Source organism: Haliotis rubra, unplaced genomic scaffold (genome assembly GCF_003918875.1).
Source record: "Haliotis rubra isolate DU_JTF1 unplaced genomic scaffold, ASM391887v1 Scf31, whole genome shotgun sequence".
Lineage (NCBI taxonomy): Eukaryota > Metazoa > Mollusca > Gastropoda > Lepetellida > Haliotidae > Haliotis > Haliotis rubra.
The window spans coordinates 3,544,454-3,571,116 of NW_025766980.1; the positions used below are offsets into that span (position 1 = coordinate 3,544,454).

The window sequence follows — 26,663 nt, forward strand, 5'->3', positions numbered from 1 at the left end:
TTAGTCGTATGGTCATTGCAACTCTTCGGAAGTACTTGTCATTGGTCACATTCACTCGTTCCATGCAATATGGACAATTCAGTCCGAGTTAGATGTTCAGAGTGAGCAGACGTGTGAAGAAAACCTCCCAGCAATGCCATCTTGTGATGACTGTGGACTCCTGCTTCATTACGTGCATGATTTGCAAAACCACAGAAGAAACTGGTGTCCTGAAAAGTCTTCAGTGGGTCCACCTGGATTACCCCAAGTTAAAAGGAAGTGGGAGGATGACGACAACTTTTCTGCTACGAAGAGACCACGTCCTCTGTCAGACTATTGTGGTCAAGTGTTTAGCAATAACCACAACTTACAAAGACATATACATGATAAACAATGTCCTGAAATGGAAAATGATGATGATGATGCTGTATCGTTAAGCAATGGCACACAAAACAACAGGAAAAATAAGATGGCTGATCTTGCAGAGCAAGGTATAAGACAAATGTATTCACGTACACGTGAGCTGAATAAAGACTTTTTGGATGAGAAACGACAGCTGTACATGAAAAGAGGTTTACACGAAGACATGATTCAAGCCAAACTGAAAAAAATAATCTGGAGCACGTTTAAAGAGACGTGTGTCCGATTTATTACTTATCTGTATCACATGCAGTCGGGTCCAAAGTCACAAGGAATACTGAAAGGTGTAGGAGACACAAATAATCTGTATCATAACGTGTTTTCCAAACTGTACCAATATAAATCTTGGGTAGAAGACTTAATTGATGATGATGATGAAGACATGACATCTGATGTAGAGAGTGACAGGACAGGATGATGAGGAAGGGCAATAAGGCAATTAGCACAACATGTAAAGTAGACATTTGGGAGAGCTCCTATCCTAAAGCCTACTCATGTGAAACGGAGCTAATAAACAATGAAATCTGTATATCTCTCATTTCTTAATGTATTGTACCCGTGAAGGCCCGGGTTAGAATGAACCTTCAGTAACCCATGCTTGTCGTAAGAGGCGACTAACGGGATTGGGTGGTTAGGCTCGCTGGCATGGTTGACAAATTTCATCATCATATCCCAATTGGGAAGATCGATGCTCATGCTGTTGATCACTGGATTGTCTGGTCCAGACTCGATTATTTACAGACCATATAGCTGGGATATTACTGAGTGCAAGATAAAACTAAACTCACTCACTCACTTAATGCATTGCTGGTCAGGGCACCAGGTGAAGACAGGACAAAACCTGCATCGCCTGCGCCAGGCGCCTTTGACGAACCTGAGCCCGTAGGTAGGTCGCCACAAGGTGCCCAAGGCACGCTATCTCCTGAGCCTAAGCTAGGAACAAGCTGCCTGGGGGGAGACGCGATCCCCGAGCCTGAACTCAGGCCGCAGCCAACCCCCCAGATGCGTCCGATCCACCCCCGACGATCAGAGATTTCACAAATGACATCTGGTCCTGCAAAAAGATTGGATATGGCATCAAATGTTACGACAGGTGCTAAAGCAACAGTAGTTGCAGGGGTGACAGATACAGGGGTAGATTAAGTTGCTGTATCCACCCTTCGAGATTTAATGGCTTTGGGCGTAAACACGGCGCACGCTGCACAACCCATCTCTTCATGATTACCCTCCGTGAGACAAAGTAAACACACATCGTGAGTGTCTTTAACGGAGATAGACGAAGGCACAAAGCGCAGGTTTTAAACTGCAACAAGCGATAAAAACAGTGCAGTAACCTACCCGTATATACATATTATAAAAAACACGCATGGGCGATAACAACTAATGCTATATAACGAACACATATATGTGACAGATATTGTAAGCTTTAAGTTGATAATAAAAAGTATAACACACTGCAACAAAACTAACAAATACGACTGATAGCGTAAACATAGAAATTGCTAGCAGTGGAAACAAATGCCCTACATGTTATACTTACATACAAATAACACACTATAAGCACACTAAACATTGAAAACCGCAAGGGAAGACAATGAAAAAGTGATCCTAGCGAAGGTACCCGTCCGCCATCTTGACATGGACACAAATGTTCAGAACCAATCTCTAAATCGCCCATGCAGGGAAAAAAGAGAACCATACATACAGTAGCTGTTTCTGAAACACTCATTGTCGCAGGGGAATTTCAACTTCACTTGTCAATGTGGACCCATGTCTAGTTGGTGAAACGAAAGTGAGGCACGAGATTATAGTCTAGAGTTACCTGCTCTTGGCTGTACCTGTCTGTGGAGCCCTGTAGGGTGGTCTCACTACTACAAAATGTAGTTTTTGTTTTGTAAATATTTTATTCAAATATTGTTACAACTGTCGTATGGATTTTAAATGGACGTTTAAATGCTTATAAGTACCCCAAGGAGGAATATATGAAAAAGAATTTGCTTTCAGCCCCATCAGCAGTATTCAGCTATTCGTAGCTGGAAAATCAATTATTTCCTTCAATAGTCAAGCGTTCTGGTTTCAGTTGGTGGCCAGCAGCCTGTGACCGTGTGAGAAGTGACCAAATGGATCGGGATGTCAGGCTCAGTGACATGCACATCACAGGGTATCTCTCCACCAGACTCCATTACATACAGCATATTGCCCTTTGTGTCAATTGAACAAAAGTCTATCTCGACTTTTTTTCAGTTACGTCACCAACGCTTAATGTTGGAGAAAGCCTTACTTGATGACAGGTTTGTTGGAACCAGTGAGAACGAGTATGTTGCCTTCTGGTGATCTGCAGATTCAGGTGACTGTGCCACAGCATTCTCTAAAAAAAAGATCTCATGAAGACAGAAGCATAGTACCACATGACTAACAACATGACTATCTAAACCCTTCAACTGTCAACACAGATAACAGCAGGAATGTAATCTTCTCTCTTTCCTGTCTCCATCTGTCACTTGATTTAGCGTCTAGGCTGTTGATATTCTATACTTACCGTATTTGTTTTATTTTATTAAAAACACACACTCATTCTTTCAGGTTTGTTTTCATCATGTTTCAAGTTTTCCTTTGGGAAAATTTGTTTTTTGGTGGTGGTTTATCTCCACATCTTTTCATTTATTATGATTTTATGAACAGTGTTTTTCATTTTTCACATCTATGTACAGTACAATATTTTTTTCAACGTTGTATGCATATTCTTATTTTTTCTTTGACTGGCTTTGTTTCTTTTCTGCCATCAACGTTTTTTCATTCTCATTCTTTTCTTTCCAGTCTTGTCTCATACTCATTTTCTTCTTTTCAAATGCAAACAACGTTGAAGAAATTTCACAGAAGACATTTGTTTAAGTTTACAATGTAAACATCAATGTAAATGGTAAATTACAAAACAATGCACAATAGACCCAATGTCATACAAAATACTGCTCATATGAACAAAAATCAACAATTCAAATAGTACACACTTGCTTCCTCCACACACACACACTGATAACTCATTTACAGTTACACGGCTGTACACAAAAAGGCCAGTGGTATCAACAAGCAAAGCAACATTTTACTTAAATAAAAACATACAAAGTCATATTACCTAAATATGTCCCACTAAAATCAATTAAAGGAATTAAGACATCTGAGTAACACTTCCTGCATAAAATACTTCAGAAATCTGTAAAAGATACTTTTCGGATATTGTCTATCCATACTGTTTGTGATATTGTCTATCCATACAGTTTGTGAAAAGTACAAATGTGTTTTTGTGTTTTGATTTTTAAGAAGACAGTCATGGAAAAATGTTTGTTAATATCCAAACCATAAATTTTCACTTGTTGCACAGATAGCAGTGTTTGTGTGTATATTAAATGCCCCCTTAATATGAAAACTTTCCCCTCAATGCTAGCAGTTCAACTAAGTTTGACAAAATAAAAAGACTGTAGGGGTTCCTATGTGTCCTCAGTATCCCTCACATTACACAAACAACCCTTTTGAAAGGCACTTGGAAACATTTACAAAACAAAGCCAACAGTTTCTAAGCTACTGCATTCAACCTCAACTTTGGCCCACTAAGGTTTCAACAACCTTGATTTAACACATTCACTCCATTGTTTTTCTGCAGTGGGTGCTAACTTTACCTGCACTTAGTACAAATGACAATGTTTATTTCTGTTGTAATTCTAAACTTACAGAGAGCTGGTAAGAATGGGAATGCCAACTAACATATTTTGAAGGCTACCATCTGGCTACCTTTCATCATCACCTGACAACAAAGCTGTATTGACACTGATGTACGAGCTACAACGTACAGTAGTGAATGAAATATTAAAGAGCAATCTAAATGATGGGTTCTGCTGCATCCAACACATCCCTAGGCATTGCTCAGAGAAGATCCAACACCTTTTGACTGGGCTTACACAAGATCCTGCACATCCCTTCATTGGGCTTACACAAGATCCTGCACATCCCTTCATTGGGCTTACACAAGATCCTGCACATCCCTTCATTGGGCTTACACAAGATCCTGCACATCCCTTCATTGGGCTTACACAAGATCCTGCACATCCCTTCATTGGGCTTACACAAGATCCTGCACATCCCTTCATTGGGCTTACACAAGATCCTGCACATCCCTTCACTGGGCTTACACAAGATCCTGCACATCCCTTCATTGGGCTTACACAAGATCCTGCACATCCCTTCATTGGGCTTACACAAGATCCTGCACATCCCTTCATTGGGCTTACACAAGATCCTGCACATCCCTTCACTGGGCTTACACAAGATCCTGCACATCCCTTCACTGGGCTTACACAAGATTCTGCACATCCCTTCACTGGGCTTACACAAGATCCTGCACATCCCTTCATTGGGCTTACACAAGATCCTGCACATCCCATGTGTGGCTTCAACCTAGTTCATTCACGACCTGACTTACCCTGGCTAATAATCTATCATTTTTAGCCTATCTACTACCATATTGTTGAATGACATGTTAAACTTGAAATGTAAGATGCAGGGACATGACTTGGCTGTAGGTAGTCCTAAAGCGACTGAGACTAAATATGATAACATTTTGCCCATCCATTACTGGTTCCATTCCAAACACTGAAAGGCACCTTACAGTTCAAACCTTCCACACAAGGAGAAAAATGGGACTAAGGTTTACTTTTTCTCCCAAATACAGTCAGATATCTCAAACACATTCAAATAATTTTGACGTTCACACAAATGAATGAAGATGGTGAAAATGAAATTGACTAGTAAGCCTAGTAAGTACTGCTTCATGCAAGAGATACAAATGTAACCACATACATAGGACCTCTCAATAACAGGTTAAATAAATGCAAATGATATTATCATTCCTGTATGTTATTACTGTTCAGACAGTATGTATGCGAAGTTGTACAATGTGTGTACAACTTCCAAATGTGTTGTGTTGAGATGCTTACACATATACAGTCAAGACCTATCACATCAGAGGTTTTCTTGTCCTGTTTGGATAACACGTTTTCTGAATATCACATTACAGAACTGGAGTAGTGTCTCACTGTACAAATGTAGATGTTCGCAGCAGTGGTCGTAATGAAAGCTGGCTTTGTGAACTATGCACACTCGCCTATCAACAAACCTGCACTGTATGACAGAATGTTTATTTGAACATCTGTATGTCTGAATGCATGCGGTGGCAGACTCATCAACATGTAGATATGCCAAGACTTGGACAGATGCATGTATCTTTACATGAATGTAAGTGTGTGAATGGGTGTCAGTGCATGACTACTCATATCCTACTGAACTGTTCACAGCAACATTCACATTGTGACTGCATATACTGAACTGATCAAACACCACATTGTGTCTGCATATACTGAACTGTTCACAGCAACACCACATTGCAATATATACTGAACTGTTCACAGCATATATACTGAACCAGCAACATTCACATCTGCATATACTGAACTGTTCACAGCAACACCACATTGTGTCTGCATATACTGAACTGTTCACAGCTTGTGTCTGCATATACTGAACTGTTCACAGCAACAGTCACATTGTGACTGCATATACTGAACTGATCAACAATATTAATATGAGAACCCAGTGTTCCTGTCCTAAGTTGAGCAGTCCATATGTGTGCATGCATGGTGTAGGTGTCAAAGTGTGTATGCGTGTGGTGTAGGTGTCAAAGTGTGCATGCATGTGTGTGGTGTAGGTGTCAAAGTGTGCATGTGTGTGGTGTAGGTGTCAAAGTGTGCATGTGTGTGGTGTAGGTGTCAAAGTGTGCATGTGTGTGGTGTAGGTGTCAAAGTGTGCATGCATGTGGTGTAGGTGTCAAAGTGTGCATGTGTGTAGGTGTTCATGTGTAGGTGTCAAAGTGTGCATGCGTGTGGTGTAGGTGTCAAAGTGTGCATGTGTGTGGTGTAGGTGTTCATGTATGTATGTAGGTGTTCAAGTGTGCATGCATGTGGTGTATGTGTCCAAGTGTGCATGCATGTAGTCTAGTACAAAACAGGAAGATCAAGAAACTGAGTAATAACAATTCAGCTGCACTTCTTTCCCACTCTTGATTCCTCTCTGACTTTTTCATTTGGCCTTGACCTTGGTTGAAGACTACCTCCTCCATGAACGAGACTCCTCATCCTCCTCCTCTTCATCATCGGCCCCAAGCAGTCCTGCTTCATCCAGGTCTTCCTCAACCTGACTCTGGCAATAGCATACAGTGAATAAGTGTTTCAACAATATCACAATACATCTGCAAAATATGGGAGGCAAGCTTAAAGTGATGCAGTCCGTTGATGCTGCTTGAAACGTCATTAAAACCCATGATGAATCAGAATCAAGGTGAATATGGTTTCGTTCATCATGTTTCGCATTCCCCTAAAGGATACAGCCTAAGACACAGGGACACATACTATTACTGTCCATAACAGACGAGTTAAATAGTTTCTCTACACCTTGGGGACAGGCTGTGTTCCTAACTAACGTGCCAAGAGATTTCACAAGTGTAGTTCTGAAAGAACCGAAGCATTTGACAGTAAACCATCATCTATTTCCAACCATATTCATCAAGTGAGTGAGTGAGTGAGTTTAGTTTTACACCGCTTTTAGCAATATTCCAGCAATATCACAGCAGGGGACACCAGAAATGGCCTTCAGACATTGTGCCCATGTGGGGAATCGAATCCAGGTTTTCAGCATGACGAGCGAGCGCTTTAACCACTAGGCTACACTACAGCCCCATATTCAACAAGATACATTCCAGTGAGTGTTGGAGTCAAATAGAACAGATACTGCAGTCAAGCAAGCAATGCTAAATTTGAATACTCCAATAGCTACATAATCAATAAACAGTTCCTAATATCCTTATTCTACACATAAAACATGCATGTGAATACAATTACCTCATCTTCTTCATCTTCTTCCAAGGTACCAGAAAGACTGTCATCGCTGACTACACTCACAGTCCTCAGCAGCGGAGTGAACCACTGTATATTCAGAGGCTTCTGGTACTTGTTTCCTCGACCAATAGCCTGCAACACATTAACCATCAGACACTGCTTAGGCCTAAAAAAAATGTTGTGGTTCCGATTACCCGACCGACCCTTGAATTCTGGTGCCGACCCTATTTTTTTTTAAGCGGACTGATTAAAATAAGCTTTCTGATACCATTGGTTTTTTCCCAGCGCCGACCGATATCGGTCATTCTGATAGAGAAAATCAATATGATGTTGATGTCTGCAAGCCTGATTGAATAAACAATTACACATTGATACATGTGTTATTGGTTTTAAATTTTTGGGTCACATACAAGATGCCTGAAATGACTGGTGTCTGCATAATCACCCAATGTAGGCTGTCAACATACTTGAAAACATTTGGTGCAATGTTTTATGAGATATCGCCTTCAAAAAGCGGACCTTGAAGATAAGGTCAAGGTCACCCAAATAAACGGGTGTCTGTGTAATACCCCAATGTAAACTGTCACCAAATTTGAAGACATTGGGTACAACAGTCCATGAGATATCGCGTTAACATGAGTTAAAAGTGTGAAAAGTGTCGTGGTGACCTTGAAGATAAGGTCAAGGTCAACCAAAATCAACTGGTGTCTGCGTAATCCCCCAATGTAGGCTGTCACCAAATTTCAAGACATTGGGTATAACAGTTCATGAGATATCACGCTAACAAGAGTTTGAAAAGTGGTCAAGTGTCGTGGTGACCTTGAAAATAAGGTCAAGGTCACCCAAATCGTCTGGTGTCTTTGCGATCCCCTAATGTAGGCTGTCACCAAATTTCAAGACATTGGGTACAACAGTTCATGAGATATCGTGTTAACAAGAATCGGGACGTCCGTACGGACGCCGCTGAATACATAGTCCCCCGTTCCGCGTTGCGGCGGGGGACAAAAAAAAATAATTTAAATTTTTAAAAAAATTCCTACCTACCTACCTACCCTAGATTTTAAAGAGGGGTAATCGGAACCACAACATTTTTTTATATTTGGCCTTATAACAAAACTTCATTACCAGAATATATAAACATATGCTTAGACGGAAACATCTGCTCTCATTGCCATTTATTTTTCGTTGACAGAGCTCAATATCACAATGAAAAACTTCAATATATAAACGAAATAGGGGCTAAATGACTATGTGCTGCAACTTATTGTTTCTGAATATTACATAAAAAATTAATACGCACAAAAAGAAGGATATGCTAAGAACTGAGGGAGCAAGTTCTGTTTAATGCTGCTTTTAACAACACTCCAGTTACATCACGACATATCAGCCTACTGTGGGAGGAAAGTCTGAAGTGATGAAGGCCTCAATATGTGAAGTGGTTGAAATAACTTTAAAATTGCTAGTGTACTCCAGAAGAGTGGCACATGTAAAATCACTTGCCCTGATAATTTTCCCACTATACCGGCCGTTTTCTTGTTGATATTTTAAAATAAACAACATAAATAACATTGGAAAGTCAAGTGGACACCGGTACAGTGTGATATACAAATCTGCTTGCCCGACAGAAAAAAAAACTGGACTCGATCTTCGGGCAATGGGTTATTTCCACCCTGATGTGTACCACATATTTGAAGCCTACAACCATGGGTATGGTGCAGACAAACCGACAAACAAAATTGGGATGGACTGGAATTCGAACCTATGCTTGCCGATTTCAAAGGGAATCCACAGCCAATTGCATCCCTGGATTACTAAAAATATATTTGTTTAAATTTGGCAGTGACTTACTTTCTCTGCATCCTTCCTGGTAGAGAATGTAATTATTGCACTTGGAATGTCGTCATTGTACTCCACCTTCTCAGTCAGGCAGGTCTGCTGCAAACAACCAGGAATCACACATCAGTGCATTACCTACATCAGACTCAAACTCAATCTACATCCCTACCACCAATATACATAAAGTATGTCCTTTTTCACTTTGGGACACATTTTGGTCATTGCATGTTCAGATCAAACAGACTGGTGAGTGATTACCGTCAGACACAGCAGTATTCAAGCCAGATTACAGCAGTTTGTAAGCATCATAAATTCAGTCTAGGGCAGGCAAACTGGAGGTTGAAACATAACCAAAAATTCTCACTACTGTAGCATGATGCACCCAATCCTGCCAGGCCACAGAATGTAACCACTATATCGACATTTATGTCTGATTTAGGCACCCATCCATGACTTTCCTTTCATTTGTTCACAAGTAATACTGACTAATAACACCAAAGTACAATGTATATAGTTAGAGAGTCAGTATAGTTTTCCTCAGCTCCCACTATTGTTACAGCGATGCTAAGGTTGGGGAACTGCACCAATGTGGGGAAATGAAGTTTTCAGCAGGAGAAGTAAACATTTTATCCTCTAGGCTACAAGCTACACCACATCATTTGAGCAGTAAGTAGTCAGTCATGAAATCTAAATCCTACAACACAGGTATCAGTCTTACACTGAAGAACTGTTTGATCTCTTCCTTCTCCTCCAGATCAAATCCCTTGATCTGAAGCGTCCTTGGTCGTTTGTCTAATGACAGACTGCCAGCTGCAGCTCCTCTCCCTCTCCCACGACCCATCCATGACCCTCGACCACGACCAACTCCTCTCGTGGTCATGCCGCGGCCTCGACCCCTCCCCCTTCCCTTGCTGTCCAGGAGTCCCATGGCTGTTGCCTAGGAGACAAATAAAGAGTGAGTGAGTGGATACTGCTGAATGACAGGCAGCAATTTTGAATAAACGCCTGTAACTAACAGTCTCAAGACACTTGTTATTGACACGTTAACATTAAATATGTCGACATTTAATCGGTGAGCTTTCTGTTAAACTATACAAGTAAAGTATCACCATGAATAGAAAATTCTACAGAACTTTAGCATGTTTAGGATGTGATTGCTATTCCAGTGCTTCACAGTATGCATGGGCCGTCACTTACACACCGATCCATTGCTCTTAAAAATGTAAGTAATAATGTAAAGCACCTTTGAACAGCCAAGCTGACTAGCTTGGAGCAACATGACTCTATTTTATTATCATGGTTGTTGTTGCTGACATCTACCTACCTCCCGGGTGAGTTCCATCAACTTTTTCTTCAGCAGCGTCGTGTCCTCCCCATTCCCCGTCTTTGTCATTAGCTCCAGCTCTGTGTCCAGGATCTCCCGTCGAGCCTGTTGTAAAAAATGCTATGTAAGCAGAAACCTCTTAGTATCATTTGAATTGTTGCATAGAAAATCTTTGGCACTTGTTATTTCCATTTCATAACATTCACATGAGAGCTCCTGGGTCAGTTATCTGTTTCTGCTAGACCTTTGTTGTTAATATTTTTATATAAGCACATAAAAACCATCTCCTGTTCTTTGAAAATTTAAGGAGTCCTTGTGTTTACTTCTGTTATTAAAATTTCATCCCTATGAGAAAGGAAATCTGCAGTATGACTATTTTACAGACCACAGTCTATAGCATCCAGTTAGCTTGGTCTCTGATAACATGTTCATTGAATGCATGATATGACTGAGGGAGTGAGTTTAGTTTTCCGCCGCATTTAGCAAAGATTCCAGCAATATCATAGTGGGGGACACCACATATTGTACTCTTTGTGGAATCGAACCCGGGTTTTTGGCGTGACGAGTGTACACTTTAACCACTAGGCCACCCCACCGCTCCTGAGATGACTGATCAGTCTGTAATACCAATTAGTTCACAGTTTTGCTGTAGAGTTACATTGGCAGTATAATCTGAGGTACCTCTTCACCTAACCAGTCATGGAATGGGAACTGCAGTGTGATGCTGCAATCAACAACTATAAGATGAAGAAATGAGTTACCTGCTCGGGACTCTTCACCAGCGACATACCCCCCATCTTTGGCATCAACTCATGCTTCAGCTTGTCTATGCTGCTAGACACAGCTTTAAGAGTCTGAAACATCACCAAACTCAGCATCTTTAACCATCAAAAATACTGAGAAGAACACAAAGTTATCACGCTCTAATATTGATGACACCATGAGCAGAACATTTATACAGAAAATAATTTTAATTAATATGATTTATGACCTGATTATAATTTTGTCTACAGTAATGATTGCACTTCATTTGACTTCAGTCCACCTCAACTAACATCAATTACTGTTGAGGGAAAATACATTGAGAGGCACTCACAGTCATGATAGCACTTTTGTCTTCAGCACTCATTGATTTGTTTTTCTCCATCTTTTCAATCAATTTCTGAAAAACAAAACAAATACATGCTCAATAACTGCATGTGGCATTAGATATGGCAACATGTGGCACCTATGTACAAGTGTTTGCCACTAACATGGCAATGTCCCCTTCTGCAAACAAGGCCAAGGTCACCCTGAAATGACTGGTGTCTGCGTAATCACCAAATGTAGGCTGTCGACATAATCAAAGACATTGGGTGCAATGTTTTATGAGATTTTACGGTTACACAAGTTTGGAAAGTGGTGAAAGTGTCATGGAGACCAAGAAGAAAAGGTCAAGGTCACCCAATTCGACTGGTACAACAGTCCATGAGATATTGCATTAAAAAGAAGTGTGACGTACATATGGACAGACTTTATACAGTCCCCCTTCCGCAATGCAGCGGGGCACAATAAGCAGACAGCTACATTCAGTAGACTAATACAAACAGATTTTACTTCCAATATGGACAATGTTAAAAAATCCTAAATACAATTTGTAATATACAACTGGCCCCCTCCCCTGAATTTTATGTATACAAGTATAATTTTTAAACAGTTTCAAAGATGTTACTGTTGTCAAACTATTAGCAAAGATAAAGCAGAGCTACAGATAACTTTTTTGGGTCATTGAGTTATGTACTCGCTTGTGCTCATCTCAATTGGGTATCCTAATTTTCCTTTCAGTAACCAAATAAATTGTACCCACCTCACTCAAACTCAATTGGGTATTTTGTCATTTTCCATTAATTGTAAAAGTATAATGACGTTTAAATGTTATTTATATTGGATCTGTAATATGAGAAACTACAAGAAACACTGCAAGTTGCCTAGTTCATGTGTTGAAATAGAACCTCTCACTGTACTTCAGTTATTTTATCTATGCACCGAAACGCAAACAAAGATTTGACATTTTTGTGTGTACACATGTAAGATCAAATATATTGAGTACTTACAAAAATTCAAGCGTACTTGTACGCAACAGACTTGGTAAGAATTGAGTTTTCACATAAATGTTTGCGTAATTTAAGCAGATACGCTGCTTATCTGTACCTCTGATAAAGGTTACCTGTATGGAAATCATACACCTAGAAAGATCAAGCCATAATACATGAAAGGAAATTGTCTTAAGTTTCTATGAAGCATTGATTCCTTATATTAATGTCCTACTTTACCTTCTGTTGCTCTATCTGCTTCTTCAGCAATTCCTGCTTCTGCTGGTGAATCTCTAGCCGCTTCTTGGCAGCCTCCTGAGAGAAGAGAAGGAAACTGGAGTTAACATTTAACAGAATTGCTGGTTTATCATGGAGCTTGATATGCATGATGTGTGATGGAAGTGATGCAGCTGTGAGGCATTAACCATTTTGGAGAGAGCACACACATAACGCTGGTACTAGGGGTGAAACAGTATACCATGGTATTAGTAGAACCGCGGTATTTTGCCCTCGGTTCGGTATACCGTAATGCAATTCAAAAATTCGGTATTTTCGGTTTTCGTACCGAAATTTTATTAACCTTTTCAAACCTTTTTAAAATGTCTAGAACTTAAATTGTTTTGTCAAAATCTATGCATTTCTTTGCCAGATGTCAATTTTCTGCATTATGATCATATCTCGTATACCGAACCGAACCGAAACGAACCAAACTGAAGGCCTTGTACCACAATATCTACCGTGGTAAGAGCGTACTGTTTCACCCCTAGCTGGTACACCTAGAACCATAATCAGGGTGAACAATTGTGATCAAGGGTGAACAAGGGCAATCAAACTAAGGTCACATAAATATGGCACAGCCTTGGGCAGAATGTTCATAGAAGTTTCTGAGGCCAGAGCAAGGCATTAGTAATGTGTGACTCAGGAAACTGGGTTTCACTGAAATTAAAAACAATTCTTGCATTAAGACTGTATCTCTTTTTCTCACCTTCTTTAACCCTTCTGCCTTCTTGATGGCCTCGATTTTTGTGACAAAGTCAGCAGTATTGACAGCTGTTGGACTTGAGAGAGAGGCCTTGGTCTGCTTCATAGCTTCTGTGTTGAATACTGTCTTCTTCAGGTTGCCCACGGATGATGTGTACACAATACCCTGTGGGAACAAATTGTGTCTATTACCTCTTGCACAACGCCAGGTCACAGGTTCTAAATGTCTATGACAAAATCTATGAATTGCATCTGATTACAATACCTTGACACAGAGCTGTATCAAATCATGAGTATCAGTAATTTAGATTCAGCCTGCAAAAGATAGGTACAGATTTCTTCTGAACAAAATCAAGGAGTTTTCAAGTCTTTTTCAAAGCACTTTTAGTTAAACTCAGGGCAAACAATAAGACATGGTCATCAATATCCCCTGCTACAGTGTTCTGTTCCTATTTGGTTCCAGTTTTTAACTCCACTATGACATTCATGTCCTGTAAACACATATTACATTTGGTTTCCCTATCTGTAACGATTTCTGAGAAAATCTGTCCCCATTGGGGATACCATGTACTAAGTCAAGAAATGCATGACAAGGGCCATAACTCTGGAACAAATTCTAACACGGTTTCTTTTTCAAACTCCATCAAGGAATTTATGTCCTGAAAATATCTTTGAAATTTGGTTTCCCTATCTATAATGGTTTCTGAGAAAATCTGTCCCCATTGGGGATACTGTGCACTAAGTCAAGAAACGCATGACAAGGGCCATAACTCTGTAACAAGGTTTCCGTTCGAACTCCATCAAAGCATTCATGTCCTAAAACATCTCATCTTTGAAATTTGGTTTCCCTATCTATAACGTTTTTTGAGAAAATCTGTTCCCCATCATCTCGGATGGACAGATGGAGCTCAAACCAATATTCCCCTCCCACTTCGTGGTGGGGATAATAAATGACACCAACATCTGTGATGTTATAAAAGGGGAAGTAACCCATGCATACAAGGAAATGTGGCATGTAAAACCAGCACCAAAACTTACGACTACATATGCAACATAACTGCATTTTCACAAGCACATTTTCATTTTGTATACATCTAATGAAAAACTTACCAATGCATACTCATGTCGAAATATTTTAAGGTCTTTTCAAGTAATGTTACTTATTTTTAAGTTCTTTTCTTGGGAAATGCCAAATTTAATGCCCATTCAAGACAAGATCTAAAATTCAAGGCCTTTTCAATCGCTGTGCAGACCTTGTGGTAAGCATTTTTTATTTACTTTGACCAGTGCAAAACATTATGTGTATCAGTGTTCTGCTGAGAACATTACATCATTGGCATGAAAGTGTTTATAAATTCCACAAAAATATAGTGACATAAGGGAGACACACAAAGTTGGGCAAACTCCATCATGTTTAGGCTCAAACTATTGTAAATAGTACATAATAACAATAAGACATGACAAGGTGATTGGCAGGAAGGGAGATTCATGTGAGGAGATTTAACACGCAGATTAGACTGCATACTCCCCAGGGTGTTGAGGTAATAACTGGGATACATAGTCATAAAAAAAACCTACCTAAAAATGTGATACACTGAAATCTTACATGGTGTTGAAGCTCTTGTCATGTACATGACCTAATACTAATATCATATCCTATGCAAAATGCTTTTGGTTTTTTGCAGCACTCCATTCCAATAGCAATATTCCAGCTATATGTCTGTAAATAATCCAGTCTGGACCAGACAATCCAGTGATCAGCATCATGAACATCGATCTATGCAATTGGGATACGATGATGTGGCAACCAAGTCTACAGCCTGAACACCCGATCCATTAGCCTCCAATAAGCAAAAATGTCACTACCTTTTCTGTTGGTGACTCAGGAGTTTTTGTCCCTGAGTTGTTCAACTTGAGTTTATTGGCTGGTGGTACACCAAGACGAGCTCGAGCTGGGATGCGAAGCTGGTCAGGAGTTGGCAGAGATTCTTGGGTGGTTGAAAACTGGAGAGTAAGAGGAAGTTATTAACTGGGTTCATTCCTGACTGTGTTCCTTATCATTCCTCCATGTCTACATAAACATAAGATCTCCGTTACAGATGCCGTGACCTCAGTAATCATGTAATTTGGTCAAAGTGAAACAAACTGGACAAAACAATTCGGTTTGAAATAATAATGAAACAAGAATACCCTAATGATATTTACTATCAATTGATTAATGCTGTGCTCAGCAATATTCCTCCTTTTGGAGCAAGCATAGATTGATGGGGGGGCCCTCATTCATGATCATACACAGAATCTCCATTGCTTCAACTTTGTGATAACGCTAAACATATAGGGTTGGGATACTAGACATGTATGTGAAGTTAGTTTAAAGAAATGTTCAGGCTTTGTCAAGGTGGTCTGTAACTAATTGTTTCTAAGTCTGAGTCTTTCAACGTATGATCAATGATCCACTGAATCTGACCTACAATTGACACTATATTTTGAAATATCTACGCAATACACCACTGCAAACAAAACAAAACCTTTGACAATGACAAACATCAACTTTAACACTTCAATACTGGAGAAGGGAAGTCTGGCCTGTTACCGTAACAAGGACCTTCTGCTTGAGATTCTCCTGCTGCTGTTGCTCATGCTTCTGTTTATTCTGGGCCTTCAGCACCTCTGGGTCCGTCTCTATGGGTTTCTCCATCTCCTTCTTCTTGTGCCAGAACACCTTGATGAAGCGATTGTTGAACACCGGCTCGCTGCTCTTATAGGCTGCATGAGCCTCAGCGTTGTTGCTGAACGTCACTAGAGCTCCTTCAGGGTCTCCCTCAAAGCAAATCTGAAACCAGATCACCACTAATTCTCATACTGTAGCCTATCAGTGTATGAGATGCACCATGTTGTGAATTAGTGTTGGGAATTGGTTGAAATCTCACAATTGATGATTGGTTCAATACCAACGACCAATCATCGAAAAAAATTGGTTAGCGTTATTTTTTAGATTTTCCTATTCAGGTTGTAGTTGCAAATAAGTATAAAGAAAAAAACATTTGGTTCTCTGTTGTTGTTTTTGTTTTATTTAGAAACTGCACAAATTACATTTGCAAATTTCACATCCAGTGTAAAATGCTTCAGTTCCATTGTAACATAAACTTCTCAGATTCTTCAAGAAATATTCAGTCATGACTTTTCAGAAAGTGAAGGGAGTTTTCTAAGAATTAAACACGGACAACGTCCTAAATATGTTCCATCATCAAGTATTTCAAACTCTATTACAGCGGTTCCAAAATCGTTTGTGTTCGATTATGAGAACATGTGATCGATTGCTTGGTCGTTTGGCCACTACGACCAATCTTCGATTATTTCAATTAATCGGAACACCACTATTGTGAATGGACATTCAGGCCCTTTGTGGAACTGGTAGTACCAAAAAGGCATCTGAAGTAACGAGGCTATATAAGTATTCTACTTATATACACCATAGTGATGAGAAGAGCTGCATTGAGCAGAAGTGTCCAAAACAGCTGCCTGTTCACTATCCCTGGAAAAAAGGTTACATCAGTATTCTACGTAAATACACCATAGAGATGGGTGAGAGCGGGATTGAGAAGCAGTGTCCAAAACAGCTGCCTGTTCAGGGGCCTTCTACTTTCAATACTGCAAGTGACATTTATAAATCCACAACATTGTCTCTCTTGTTCAAAGTGAAAACTGTTTCATACACAGAGTAGACTTTGTTCAGACACTTACTTAAACATACAGTGATCCAGTTTTGTACTCCAACATGTTAAACAAATGTATTTGTAGAGCACAGTAAATAATGACACCTCAGAGAAATACTCTTTCATAATCTTCTCACAATACTGACCTGAACATTGACAAGAGTTCCAAACTTTCCAAAGTGCTCATTCAGTTTAGAAATGTTGTTGAATTCCTGTGGGACTTTACGTACTTCCAGTGTAGCATTTTCATTATTAAATTGTCGTCTAAAACCTGCAAGCAAAAGACAAAAGATGACATTTATTACATCAACTCATACATATTCTATTAACAAGGCAAATAATTAATCGCCAATCATTGTTGATCCGACTACACCTGAGATCATTCGCTTGTCAGTGAGTCCCCCTATCTCTACACGCTTTGACCCTTTCTCTGCCATGGTCCATGGTCCATTGCCGACAAGGTACGTACTTAAGTCCTGTTTGGTCAGTGTTAATGATAAGCTCATCAGGGATTTTCTTCTCTTTCATGTTGGTACCGATACGCCCAAGGAATTCTTCTTAAATGTCGGAGAAGTTTTCTGGTAGGGTGCGTGCACTTGTGGTTGCCTTCAGAAGGAAAATCCCATTCTGTTCAATAATGACAAAGCCCAGGCTTTAGTCAAGGTGATTGATCTGCCGTTGGTATCAAGAAGTCCTGGATTCACGTTGTTGATAATCCCAGTTGCTCCGGCAATGACGATTGTTGTGTTCACTACTGCACCGGCATCATGAAGAGCTCTGATGTAGGTCTGTATTTGTTCATCAAAGTCTTTAAGTAGCAATTGTCTACCTCGGTTTTCTTTTGGAAGCGTTGTTTCAATCTTCTTTAACTCATGATTACTGACCCCTGATTTGCGAGCCTTGACTAAACGTCTTTTGTATCTGTCTCTAATTGAGCCAGCGCTAGATTCACTAATGGGCTTTTGCAGCTCTTTGGTGAACTTTCTACACCATGTTCTAGAGCATAACGTGCAATCTTTGCTGATGTTTCGTCGTCATAAAAGTTGTAGGTGGATTCGCGTTTCCTTTTCTTGGGTGTGGACAGTGCAATAAGAACCTCTTTGTTGGCTGCAGCCACAATAGTTGCCGTCATTTTCATTGATGGGGCCTTGGTAGGGCTAGGAAGGAACATTTCGGGTTCATCAACAGACTTCTTTAACCACGCTATTAGACTCATTTTACTTCATCAAATGTAACGACATCGAATGAAACAAACTTTTATACATGTGATGACACGTTTGAGTCAAGTTACTTACATGTATAAACTATCGTAAACAAATACCAACCATTTGATCTTCTGCATGGTTTCAATTTCGCAAAAGAGGTCAACTTCTCAGCTTTCTAACAACAAAGATTCAGCAGAGACCCATGCATACATGCTTATAGCTAGTTGTTAAGAAAACAATATCGTCTGAGAAAAAATGGCCTTTGAACTCTGCCGACAGAGTATTTCATGGGTCATTTATCACAACAAAGGATCAAACGTTTGTTTTCATTACTATTATTGCTGGCATGGACTGGTATACCGGTAGCTATAACAGTCAGACGGCAGTTATCACTGGCTACTAGGAGTTTTGCTGATAGCTCAATGAGTATTGTCCCGGTAAGTGATGTTTCTGGCCACTTTCTTCTAACCTCGAAATTAAAATTATGTAAAATATTCATATATTTTAGGTCCCCAAACCTCGAAATTTAAATCACCTCGAAAACTCTGGGGGTCTCAAACCTCGAAATTTTAGTGCCTTGAAAATTTCACGGTATACGGTAAGTCATCTCTTGTGAGCACAAATAGGTCTAACAACTTTGGAACCAGTTAGCCCAGAATACTAACACACACTACATGTGACATACCTCCGAGTCTTCCATAGTCAAATGGTTTCTTTGCCGGAGACATGTATCCTCTGCCACGCCCCCTGCCACGCCCATAACCCTCCATCATTCCATGGGTGCGCTTCTGAGGAATCACCACCCTCGATGAGACTGTGGGATGTGGTGGTGAGTTGGACATTGAATCATTCTTTCCTGAGATATGAACACAAACCAGCGTCAAATATCTCCAAGCACTCTACTAATCTCTTTGCTGATGATGATGCAACTAAAATCTAAATCGGACTAACTTTCTTTCCATTAAAATACCTCAAGATTTAGATACATATGTGCCAAATAAATGAAAACATACATTAAACACGTGGACGATGAGGATCAGTATAATGTCCATATCTAAGTCTCATGTTATAATCTCAATCAGACTTAATCTAACATTCAACATTTTAAATTAAAATCCTATTGATAAATTCCATTGCAATGGTCTTGGAATGGGTCCCCAGTTTAGTCTTGGTATGGGTGCCTCTTCAGGGCCAGACATGTAAGTTTTACCTTCCAGATCCTCTGGTGGAGATTCAGGGAGGGTGGGGACCTGAACTAGATCCCTCTGTCTCTGTGCCTGGGGGTTGAAGAAAGCTGCTTGGGGGCGCTGACCACGCTGGTTTCCCCAGAAACCTGGGGGTGGACGAGATGTGAGAGCTGGAGCTTCTGGATTGTAACCCTCACCTACAACAGGTGAAAAACAGTAACTAACAGCAGATTTACTTTGACAACTGCACTTCTAACATGTCAGCAATAATAGAATTTGCAACAATATATATAGCTCTACATTAGTTATTGACAACAATAAAATATACAGTCATCCCTCGCCATAATGCGGCAAGAGTAATGAACTGAGGCAGAATAATCATGACACGAATTCATCCTCAATTAAAAATAATGAATGTTCTTCTAGGAATAGTGCATACTTTTGATCAGTTATCTAAACATATTGTAAATAAATGACATACCACCAGGCCCTGTCCTTGGTGGGTGGGCTGGTATGTGTCGTGACCCCATAGTTCCTGGGGTTGGGGGACCAGGAGGAGGAGGAGGCCCTTGGCCAGCGGGAGGTGGAAACTGAGGGCCTCCAGGTACACCTGGTGGTGGCGGGGGTGGTGGTCCTGGGGGTGGTCCAGGCGGCGGTCCACGTGGCGGTCCAGGTGGAGCCCCTCGACCACCAGGTCCTGGGGGAGGGGGACGTGGGCCAGAGTTAGGTCCGGAAGTTGGTGGTGGTCCTCCTGTCGCAACAATATACAATTGATGGAATTGGTGATGTTTTAGATCAAAACTGCATCGAACCACCATCATCAGTGTTAAACACCACAATCAGCCATATTCCAACTACTTGATGGCAGATAGTAAAATTCAAGTCTGGAAGAGACCGTACAATGTTTGACCCACACAGTCAGGGTACACTGACACACCATCAACCAAGTGTTTCAGTCTGATCACACAATTCAGTAAGCCATCACTTACAACCAAAACAGGCTGCTGGGAACTAATTCCATACAGGAAGCCTCATGGAGATCAACACAAGTGGACCCCCAGGTTAGAGTGAGTGATAGAGTTTAGTTTTACGCCGCACTCAGCAATATTCCAGCTATATGGCAGCAGTCTGCAAATAATCGAGTCTGGACCAGACAATCCAGTGATCAACAGCATGAGCATTGATCTACGCAATTGGGAACCGATGACATGTGTCAACCAAATCAGCGAGCCTGACCACCCGATCACGTTAGTCGCCTCTTACGATAAGCATGGGTTACTGAAGATCAATATTCTAACCCAGACCTTCACGGGTCTCCTCCAGGTTAGAAACAAACAACAGGGCCACAAGATCTTGTTAAGTATCTTATATGTGTTCCTATCAAATCTCACCAATATCGAAATATGATATAATGTAAAAAATATTATTGAGGTGAGATCAACATATAAACAGTTATTGACAATGTTAATTAGTATTTTGTTTCATGATGGACTACAATGACAAACCAGCAGTTAAGCCATACATCCTAACTACTGATACCTATTTAATCTCATTCTTTGGGCATGCTAGGACAAGCTAGCATGCCCAAAGAATCAGCTTAAATAGGTATCAGTAGTTGGGATGTATGGCTTAACTGCTGGTTTGTCATTGTAGTCCATCATGAAATCAGTCAGTCAGTCTTCCTACCAAGTGATGGTGGAGGAATGGACATGTTCGGTATAGCTATGTCCTCCACAACAACAGGGTCAAGGCCATGATCAAAAGGACAGAGGTCACCACGCATACAAAATCCCTTTTCTGAAACAAAATATACAGTGTGTTATGATCTGGTGAAAAAACCTGATACACATATATTTGAAAATATTGTTACAACTGTCGTAGGATTTTAAAATGGACATTTTAATGCTTATATTTACCCCCAAGGAGGACTTCTGAAAAAGAACAATCAATTGCACAAATGCAAGAAACAAAGACATCAATAATTTATAGTTGATTTTAGCCAGGAAAAATGTTTTGAGATATTTACATTTTGCACATGGCGATCTTAGCACTATGCTGATCGAAACTCCCATACTCTATCATAGACTTCAGATAGTTGTAGAGCTAAGATCGCACTGTGTGATCCTTGTCCTAAGCAAGATTAAGGAGACAGGCATAGGGAGTAACAAAGACCTAATCACCCCCCACCCACCCCAAAGAATCCTGTAGAGATGAAAGTCCTCATGTGCAATTGAAACTCCACAGAGTGACAAACTATTTTATAGCAGGTGACCTAACCTTCTACAAGAATAAAAACTGCAAAGATCATCAGCAACCTTACCATCATAGTCCCTGCATCTAGGCCGTGATCCAGGTGGGCCAGGTGGGCCAGGTGGCCCAGGTGGGCCGGGAGGAGGAGGAGTATCCCCTTGCTGCTGCTTGTCTGCATGGGCAATAGACGATGCTACACTCTGAATGGTTGGGATGGCACTTGCAGTGGAGTAGCGACCATTGTCAAGGGTGGGAGTTGATCCACGACTGTCAGGCTGGCGGCCTTAAAGGATAGTTCACCAGTGAAACGATGTATTTGATATTCCTTTTCCCCAAACCACCAAACCTGTCACTATATTGCCCATATGGATTGCCTGTATTTTATTAAATACACCAACCTGATAAACGTTGCTGAAATTCCCCTTAAATTCCCCAGCATACATGTTGCTACAATTCAAATAACAAAAAGCATGAAATCAATACCAACCATCCATGTATTAGAGAACCTGTAAGTAACAGAATAAAAATTCTATGCAAGAACATAACCCTACCCTTAGACCTTGACCTTGAACGGGATCGCGATCTATTTCTGCTCCAGGATCGCGACCTCGACCTAGGACTTCTCGACCTATCACGTGATCGTCCACGACCCCTCACAGGTGACCTTCTATCCCTTCTCCGAGGGCTAGGCGTTCTGCTCCGTCTTCTACCATAACGCCCTCTATCGGGTGAGTATCTAGACCGATCATACCGATGTCTCCGATCATCTCGACTGGACAAAGAAAAAGTGTTAATTTTAAGGCACTTCAATCTGTATACCAAGGCCTAAAACAATTTTTTTTTTTTTTAGGGGGAATGAATAAAATATGCTTTCAGATACATGTAATGTTTTAAGTAAAATTGATATTTTATACTTATCCTGACTCATGATCTTTTGCTTATTTCCCTTTCCCTTGCTAATGGTAGTGGAACATTTGAATCCCTTGTAGTTCCTGAAGCAAACGTAAAAATACACTCACCCACAAGTTACCTCCCTTCTTTCCCGCGCAAACAGTCATGTGACCAGCCTTACTTGTCACTCTCTCCTGATTTTTCTGCCCATGCACCTGGATCTACTGTGAAATCCGAAGTGTTTCCAGCGGGGAGGTTGGGAGGGCTTCTCCTCATGAGTTAGGATAAGTATAAAATATCCATTTTACTTAAAAAGTTACATATTTTTCCTTATCCTGACTCATGATCTTTTGCTTATAGAATCCTACGGATTGGTGGTGGGTCAAGGCACTTCCTGGATTCAACAGCTGTATCCCCCCCATGGGCGCTGCGTGACAGCATTTCCTAGATCATAATCTTCCAACTTCCATTATAACTCTGGGGGACCACCATCTTGTCTTACTTCTCTCTCAGACAAGTGAATCTTCTAGATTCATGTGGCTTAAGATATACTAGTATCTTCTTTTTACTAGTTATCTATAACAACCCATAGATTATGATAAGATCTTTATCATAAATGAGTTGCGACCCCTTTACGTACAGGTAAGATCTTTACCTGTAATCACTCATGCTAGCCTAGTCTAGACTGTGCGCATGGACTTTCAAGTTAGAACTTTTTCCATAGTAAAAGTTATCAACAAGTCAACGTGATAAAGGGTAAGATTTCAACTCGGCGTCTTTGAGGAACGGTTAGTTGTTGTGCTACAACAAGAGGCCCAAACTGGTGAATGCCGGAGAAGTCTTCGATGGCTATGTCTCGGAGGTAGTGGCTGGCAAACACCGTATCTGACTTCCTGAGGGAGCCCTCCATGATCGATTATATAGAGCAATTTCCATGCAGAGCCAGTGTTGACGCCAGTGCTCTGACTTCGTGTGGGTTGGAGGCTCTTGGAGGCTCTAATTCTGCTGCTTTGTAGGCTCTTAGTATAACGGCTCTCATCCAAAAAGATATTGTCATTCTTGAGACTTCCACTGCTGTCTCCGTCGACAAGGGGCTGAACAGGCTCTTGAATTTTCTTCTCTTGTTTTAGTCTTTTGAAGATATATCTTCAAGGCTCTGACAGGACACAAGGATAAGCCCTGGGTGTCCTCTGGTCCGAGGATCCTAGATAGCTCGAAGGTAGTCTGCTCTAGAAATTCGTAGGCATCGCTCATGAGATGACGTAGAATTACATTCAGATCCCAGGCTGGTGCTCTGAATTTCTTTTGCTGTTCCTCCAGTTTAAAAGATCGCAGCAGAGCTAGTAATTCTGGTACTTTCGTCAATTTGATGCCTGACTTCATAGTGATGACTGTACTAATAGCTGCCAGATATGAAGATAATGTCGAACCTTTCAGATGTCTTGTATATCTAAGGTGACATAGATATTCCGCCACTTGAGGATGAGACGGCTCATAGCTGTGAAGCCTTTCCGCCCTGCATATTGCTAAAAATTCTGCCATTTGTCCTCATACAAATTGCGAGTAGATCTGTGTAACGCTAGGGTTACTGCTTTCGCTGCTCTGGCAGAGTATCCTCTTTTCTTCAGACAGGTTTTGATACGGTCCACATGTGTAGCTGGAACAATGTTGGGTTCCTGTGGACTTGCTTGGTGTGCGGATGTCTGAGTAGGTTCGGCCATTCTTGAAGTTTGAGGGCTGGACTTCCAAGATCTTCTATTAGGTCTAGGAACCAGACTCTCACTGGCCAATAAGGCGCGACCAAAATCAGTTGTAGCTCTTGTGTCTGTTTGATCTTCAACAGTACTTTTGGTAGTAAGATCATAGGTGGATGACCTTATGATGACCCGGAACGCTTCTGGATGGAGCATCTATTCCATGGGTGATGGGTGCAGTGGTCGGGAAAGAACGTCTGCTAGTACGTTCTTGGCTCCCGGTATGTGACACGCCTTTATCCAGATGTTTGCCTTCTCTGTGATGTTGAACAACTGGAATGTGAGCTGCAATAGGCTTGGCGATCCTTGCCGATTTATGGAGAATGCCACTGTGGAGTTGTCCGTGTGGATCATCAGCATTCTGTTGCTCAGCGAACTCGACCATAGTTGTACGGCGTTGATCACAGCTTTCATTTCTAGCAGATTGATGTGAAGATGCTGTTCTGCATTTGATCACTTCCCTGATGCAACTTGGTTGTTGAGATGTGCACCCCATCCCTGTAGCGATGCATCTGTGTAGAGATGTGTGTCCCTCCGAAAGATATTCGACCTGTGAGTCCACCAAAGTAGGTACACTTTGAGATGATCTGGTAGCAATATAGGGTCGCTGATGTCCAGATGTTTTGCCAGGAATCGTTGCAATGGCCGTAGTTGTAACCTTCCTGTGCGAGTCAAGTCTTGTGCTGAGGTTAGTAGACTGAGTAGACATTGCCATGTTCGTAGTGTTAACGGTGAGATCAGGCCTACCAAAGAAAATCTTCCCACTGTGCAGAAAAACGCAGAAAAGCCCACATTAATCGTGGAAATAGCAACATAAACATAATACCTCGCTACTGAAACAATAAAAACGGCAACTTTAAATCGCTAACACTGCATCGTAAAACGAGGAGCCCGCAACTTCGATTTTGCGCATGCGCAGATGGAAGAGGAAGTCTTGACCGCATGTTGACATTTTCCAGCTTGGACAAAAGTTACATTCCTGTTTAAGTATTTCTGTTGTGTTATTTGGCATTTATCATCATGATACTTGTGTGCACACTTGTTTAGTTTACTTTCCATTCTTATGAAACGATTGGCAGCAATTATTTCGACATATTTAATACTTTTTCTACGCAAGCCGATTCACGGTTGCTCGGAAATTGGAAAGAAGCCCGGATCGTAATGCGCATGCGCAGTAGAGGTCAAAGTTCGTTGATATAAAAATGTTGCAGTTTCATAGTTTTTCGTTGCCGTTTTTACTGTTTCAGTAGCGAGGTAATGTGTTTATGTTGCTATTTCCACGATTTATGTGGGCTTTTCTTGCGTTTTTCTGCACAGTGGGAAAGTTTTCTTTGGTAGGCCTGGAGATGACTGCTTGAGGAATCATGGCTTGTATCTTGGCCCAACGATCTTTTGAGGTCACAATTCGATTCTGTGTTGTGATGAATCTTATCCCCAGGAATTGCAGATCTTGTTTTGGTTCCAACTCCGACTTCATCAGGTTCACTAGCCATCCTAGTTGCGTGAGCAACTTGATTGTGAACTTCAGCTGCTGTCTGAGTTGATTGGCACTTTGATGAACCTGTTTGCCATTATCCAGATAAAAGGCATTGTGTAGACCTCGATGATGTAGGTAGGCGACTATGGGCTTGGTTATTCGTGTGAATAACCACGGAGCTGACAATATTCCAAACGGTGGGACGTTCCATTGGAAGTGCTGACCCCTGAATAGGAATCATAGATATTTCCTTGATTCCGGATGTATAGGGATGTGTAGATATGCATCCTGTAGGTCTATGCTGGCCATAGTGTCTGCTGGACGAATTAGTAGTCTGAGTTGAGGTAGGTGGATCATTCTGAACCTTTCCGGTTTGAGTAGATAGTCTTGGTTGAATTTCCGCATGTTGTAAATCAACCTGAATATCTCTTTGGAATTCTTCTTGGGTACTAGGAAAATTGGGGAGTAGAAGCCTGGCGTGAGATGATCTTGATCTATTCATTCTACCGCATTCTTGGTTAGAAGTTAGTTGATGGCTTCTTGTAGTTTGTCTGCTTGCTCGTCTGAATACTTGAAGACCATCGGTCTGAGGGTTAACGGTGGTGTGGCCTTGAGCTGCACTCTGTACCC

The 26,663-nt window shown here is 41.0% G+C and overlaps 2 protein-coding genes across 4 annotated transcripts in view; both read right to left on the minus strand.

Annotated features, from left to right (window-relative positions):
* Positions 1-4,317: 4,317 nt before the first annotated feature.
* Positions 4,318-4,797, minus strand: LOC124283146 (keratin-associated protein 10-12-like). Its single transcript, XM_046719175.1, has one exon. It carries the CDS (start codon positions 4,795-4,797, stop codon positions 4,318-4,320), a length of 480 nt encoding a protein of 159 aa, XP_046575131.1.
* A 1,105-nt stretch (positions 4,798-5,902) lies between these two features.
* LOC124283124 (RNA-binding protein 26-like) overlaps positions 5,903-26,663 on the minus strand; it is a 28,276-nt gene continuing 7,515 nt past the window's right edge. Inside the window, exons 5-22 of one of the 3 annotated variants that reach the window (XM_046719153.1) lie at positions 22,463-22,683; positions 21,982-22,194; positions 21,348-21,458; positions 20,143-20,412; positions 19,685-19,858; positions 19,160-19,330; positions 17,416-17,540; positions 16,147-16,386; positions 15,420-15,557; positions 13,558-13,719; positions 12,813-12,887; positions 11,597-11,662; positions 11,262-11,354; positions 10,501-10,620; positions 9,895-10,113; positions 9,189-9,272; positions 7,344-7,472; positions 5,903-6,645 (exon numbers count right to left, since the gene is read on the minus strand). In XM_046719153.1, coding sequence (XP_046575109.1) covers positions 6,553-6,645; positions 7,344-7,472; positions 9,189-9,272; positions 9,895-10,113; positions 10,501-10,620; positions 11,262-11,354; positions 11,597-11,662; positions 12,813-12,887; positions 13,558-13,719; positions 15,420-15,557; positions 16,147-16,386; positions 17,416-17,540; positions 19,160-19,330; positions 19,685-19,858; positions 20,143-20,412; positions 21,348-21,458; positions 21,982-22,194; positions 22,463-22,683 — 2,704 coding nt within the window. In that variant the 3' untranslated portion in view covers positions 5,903-6,552. Of the gene's footprint in view, positions 6,646-7,343; positions 7,473-9,188; positions 9,276-9,894; positions 10,114-10,500; positions 10,621-11,261; positions 11,355-11,596; positions 11,663-12,812; positions 12,888-13,557; positions 13,720-15,419; positions 15,558-16,146; positions 16,387-17,415; positions 17,541-19,159; positions 19,331-19,684; positions 19,859-20,142; positions 20,413-21,347; positions 21,459-21,981; positions 22,195-22,462; positions 22,684-26,663 lie in introns of all 3 variants that reach the window. The other 2 variants (XM_046719152.1, XM_046719154.1) reach the window with 2 other exon arrangements.

Excerpts from the sequence above, each read along its gene's own strand:
- LOC124283146 (XM_046719175.1), bottom strand. The coding sequence starts at position 4,797 with ATGTGCAGGATCTTGTGTAAGCCCAGTGAAGGGATGTGCAGAATCTTG.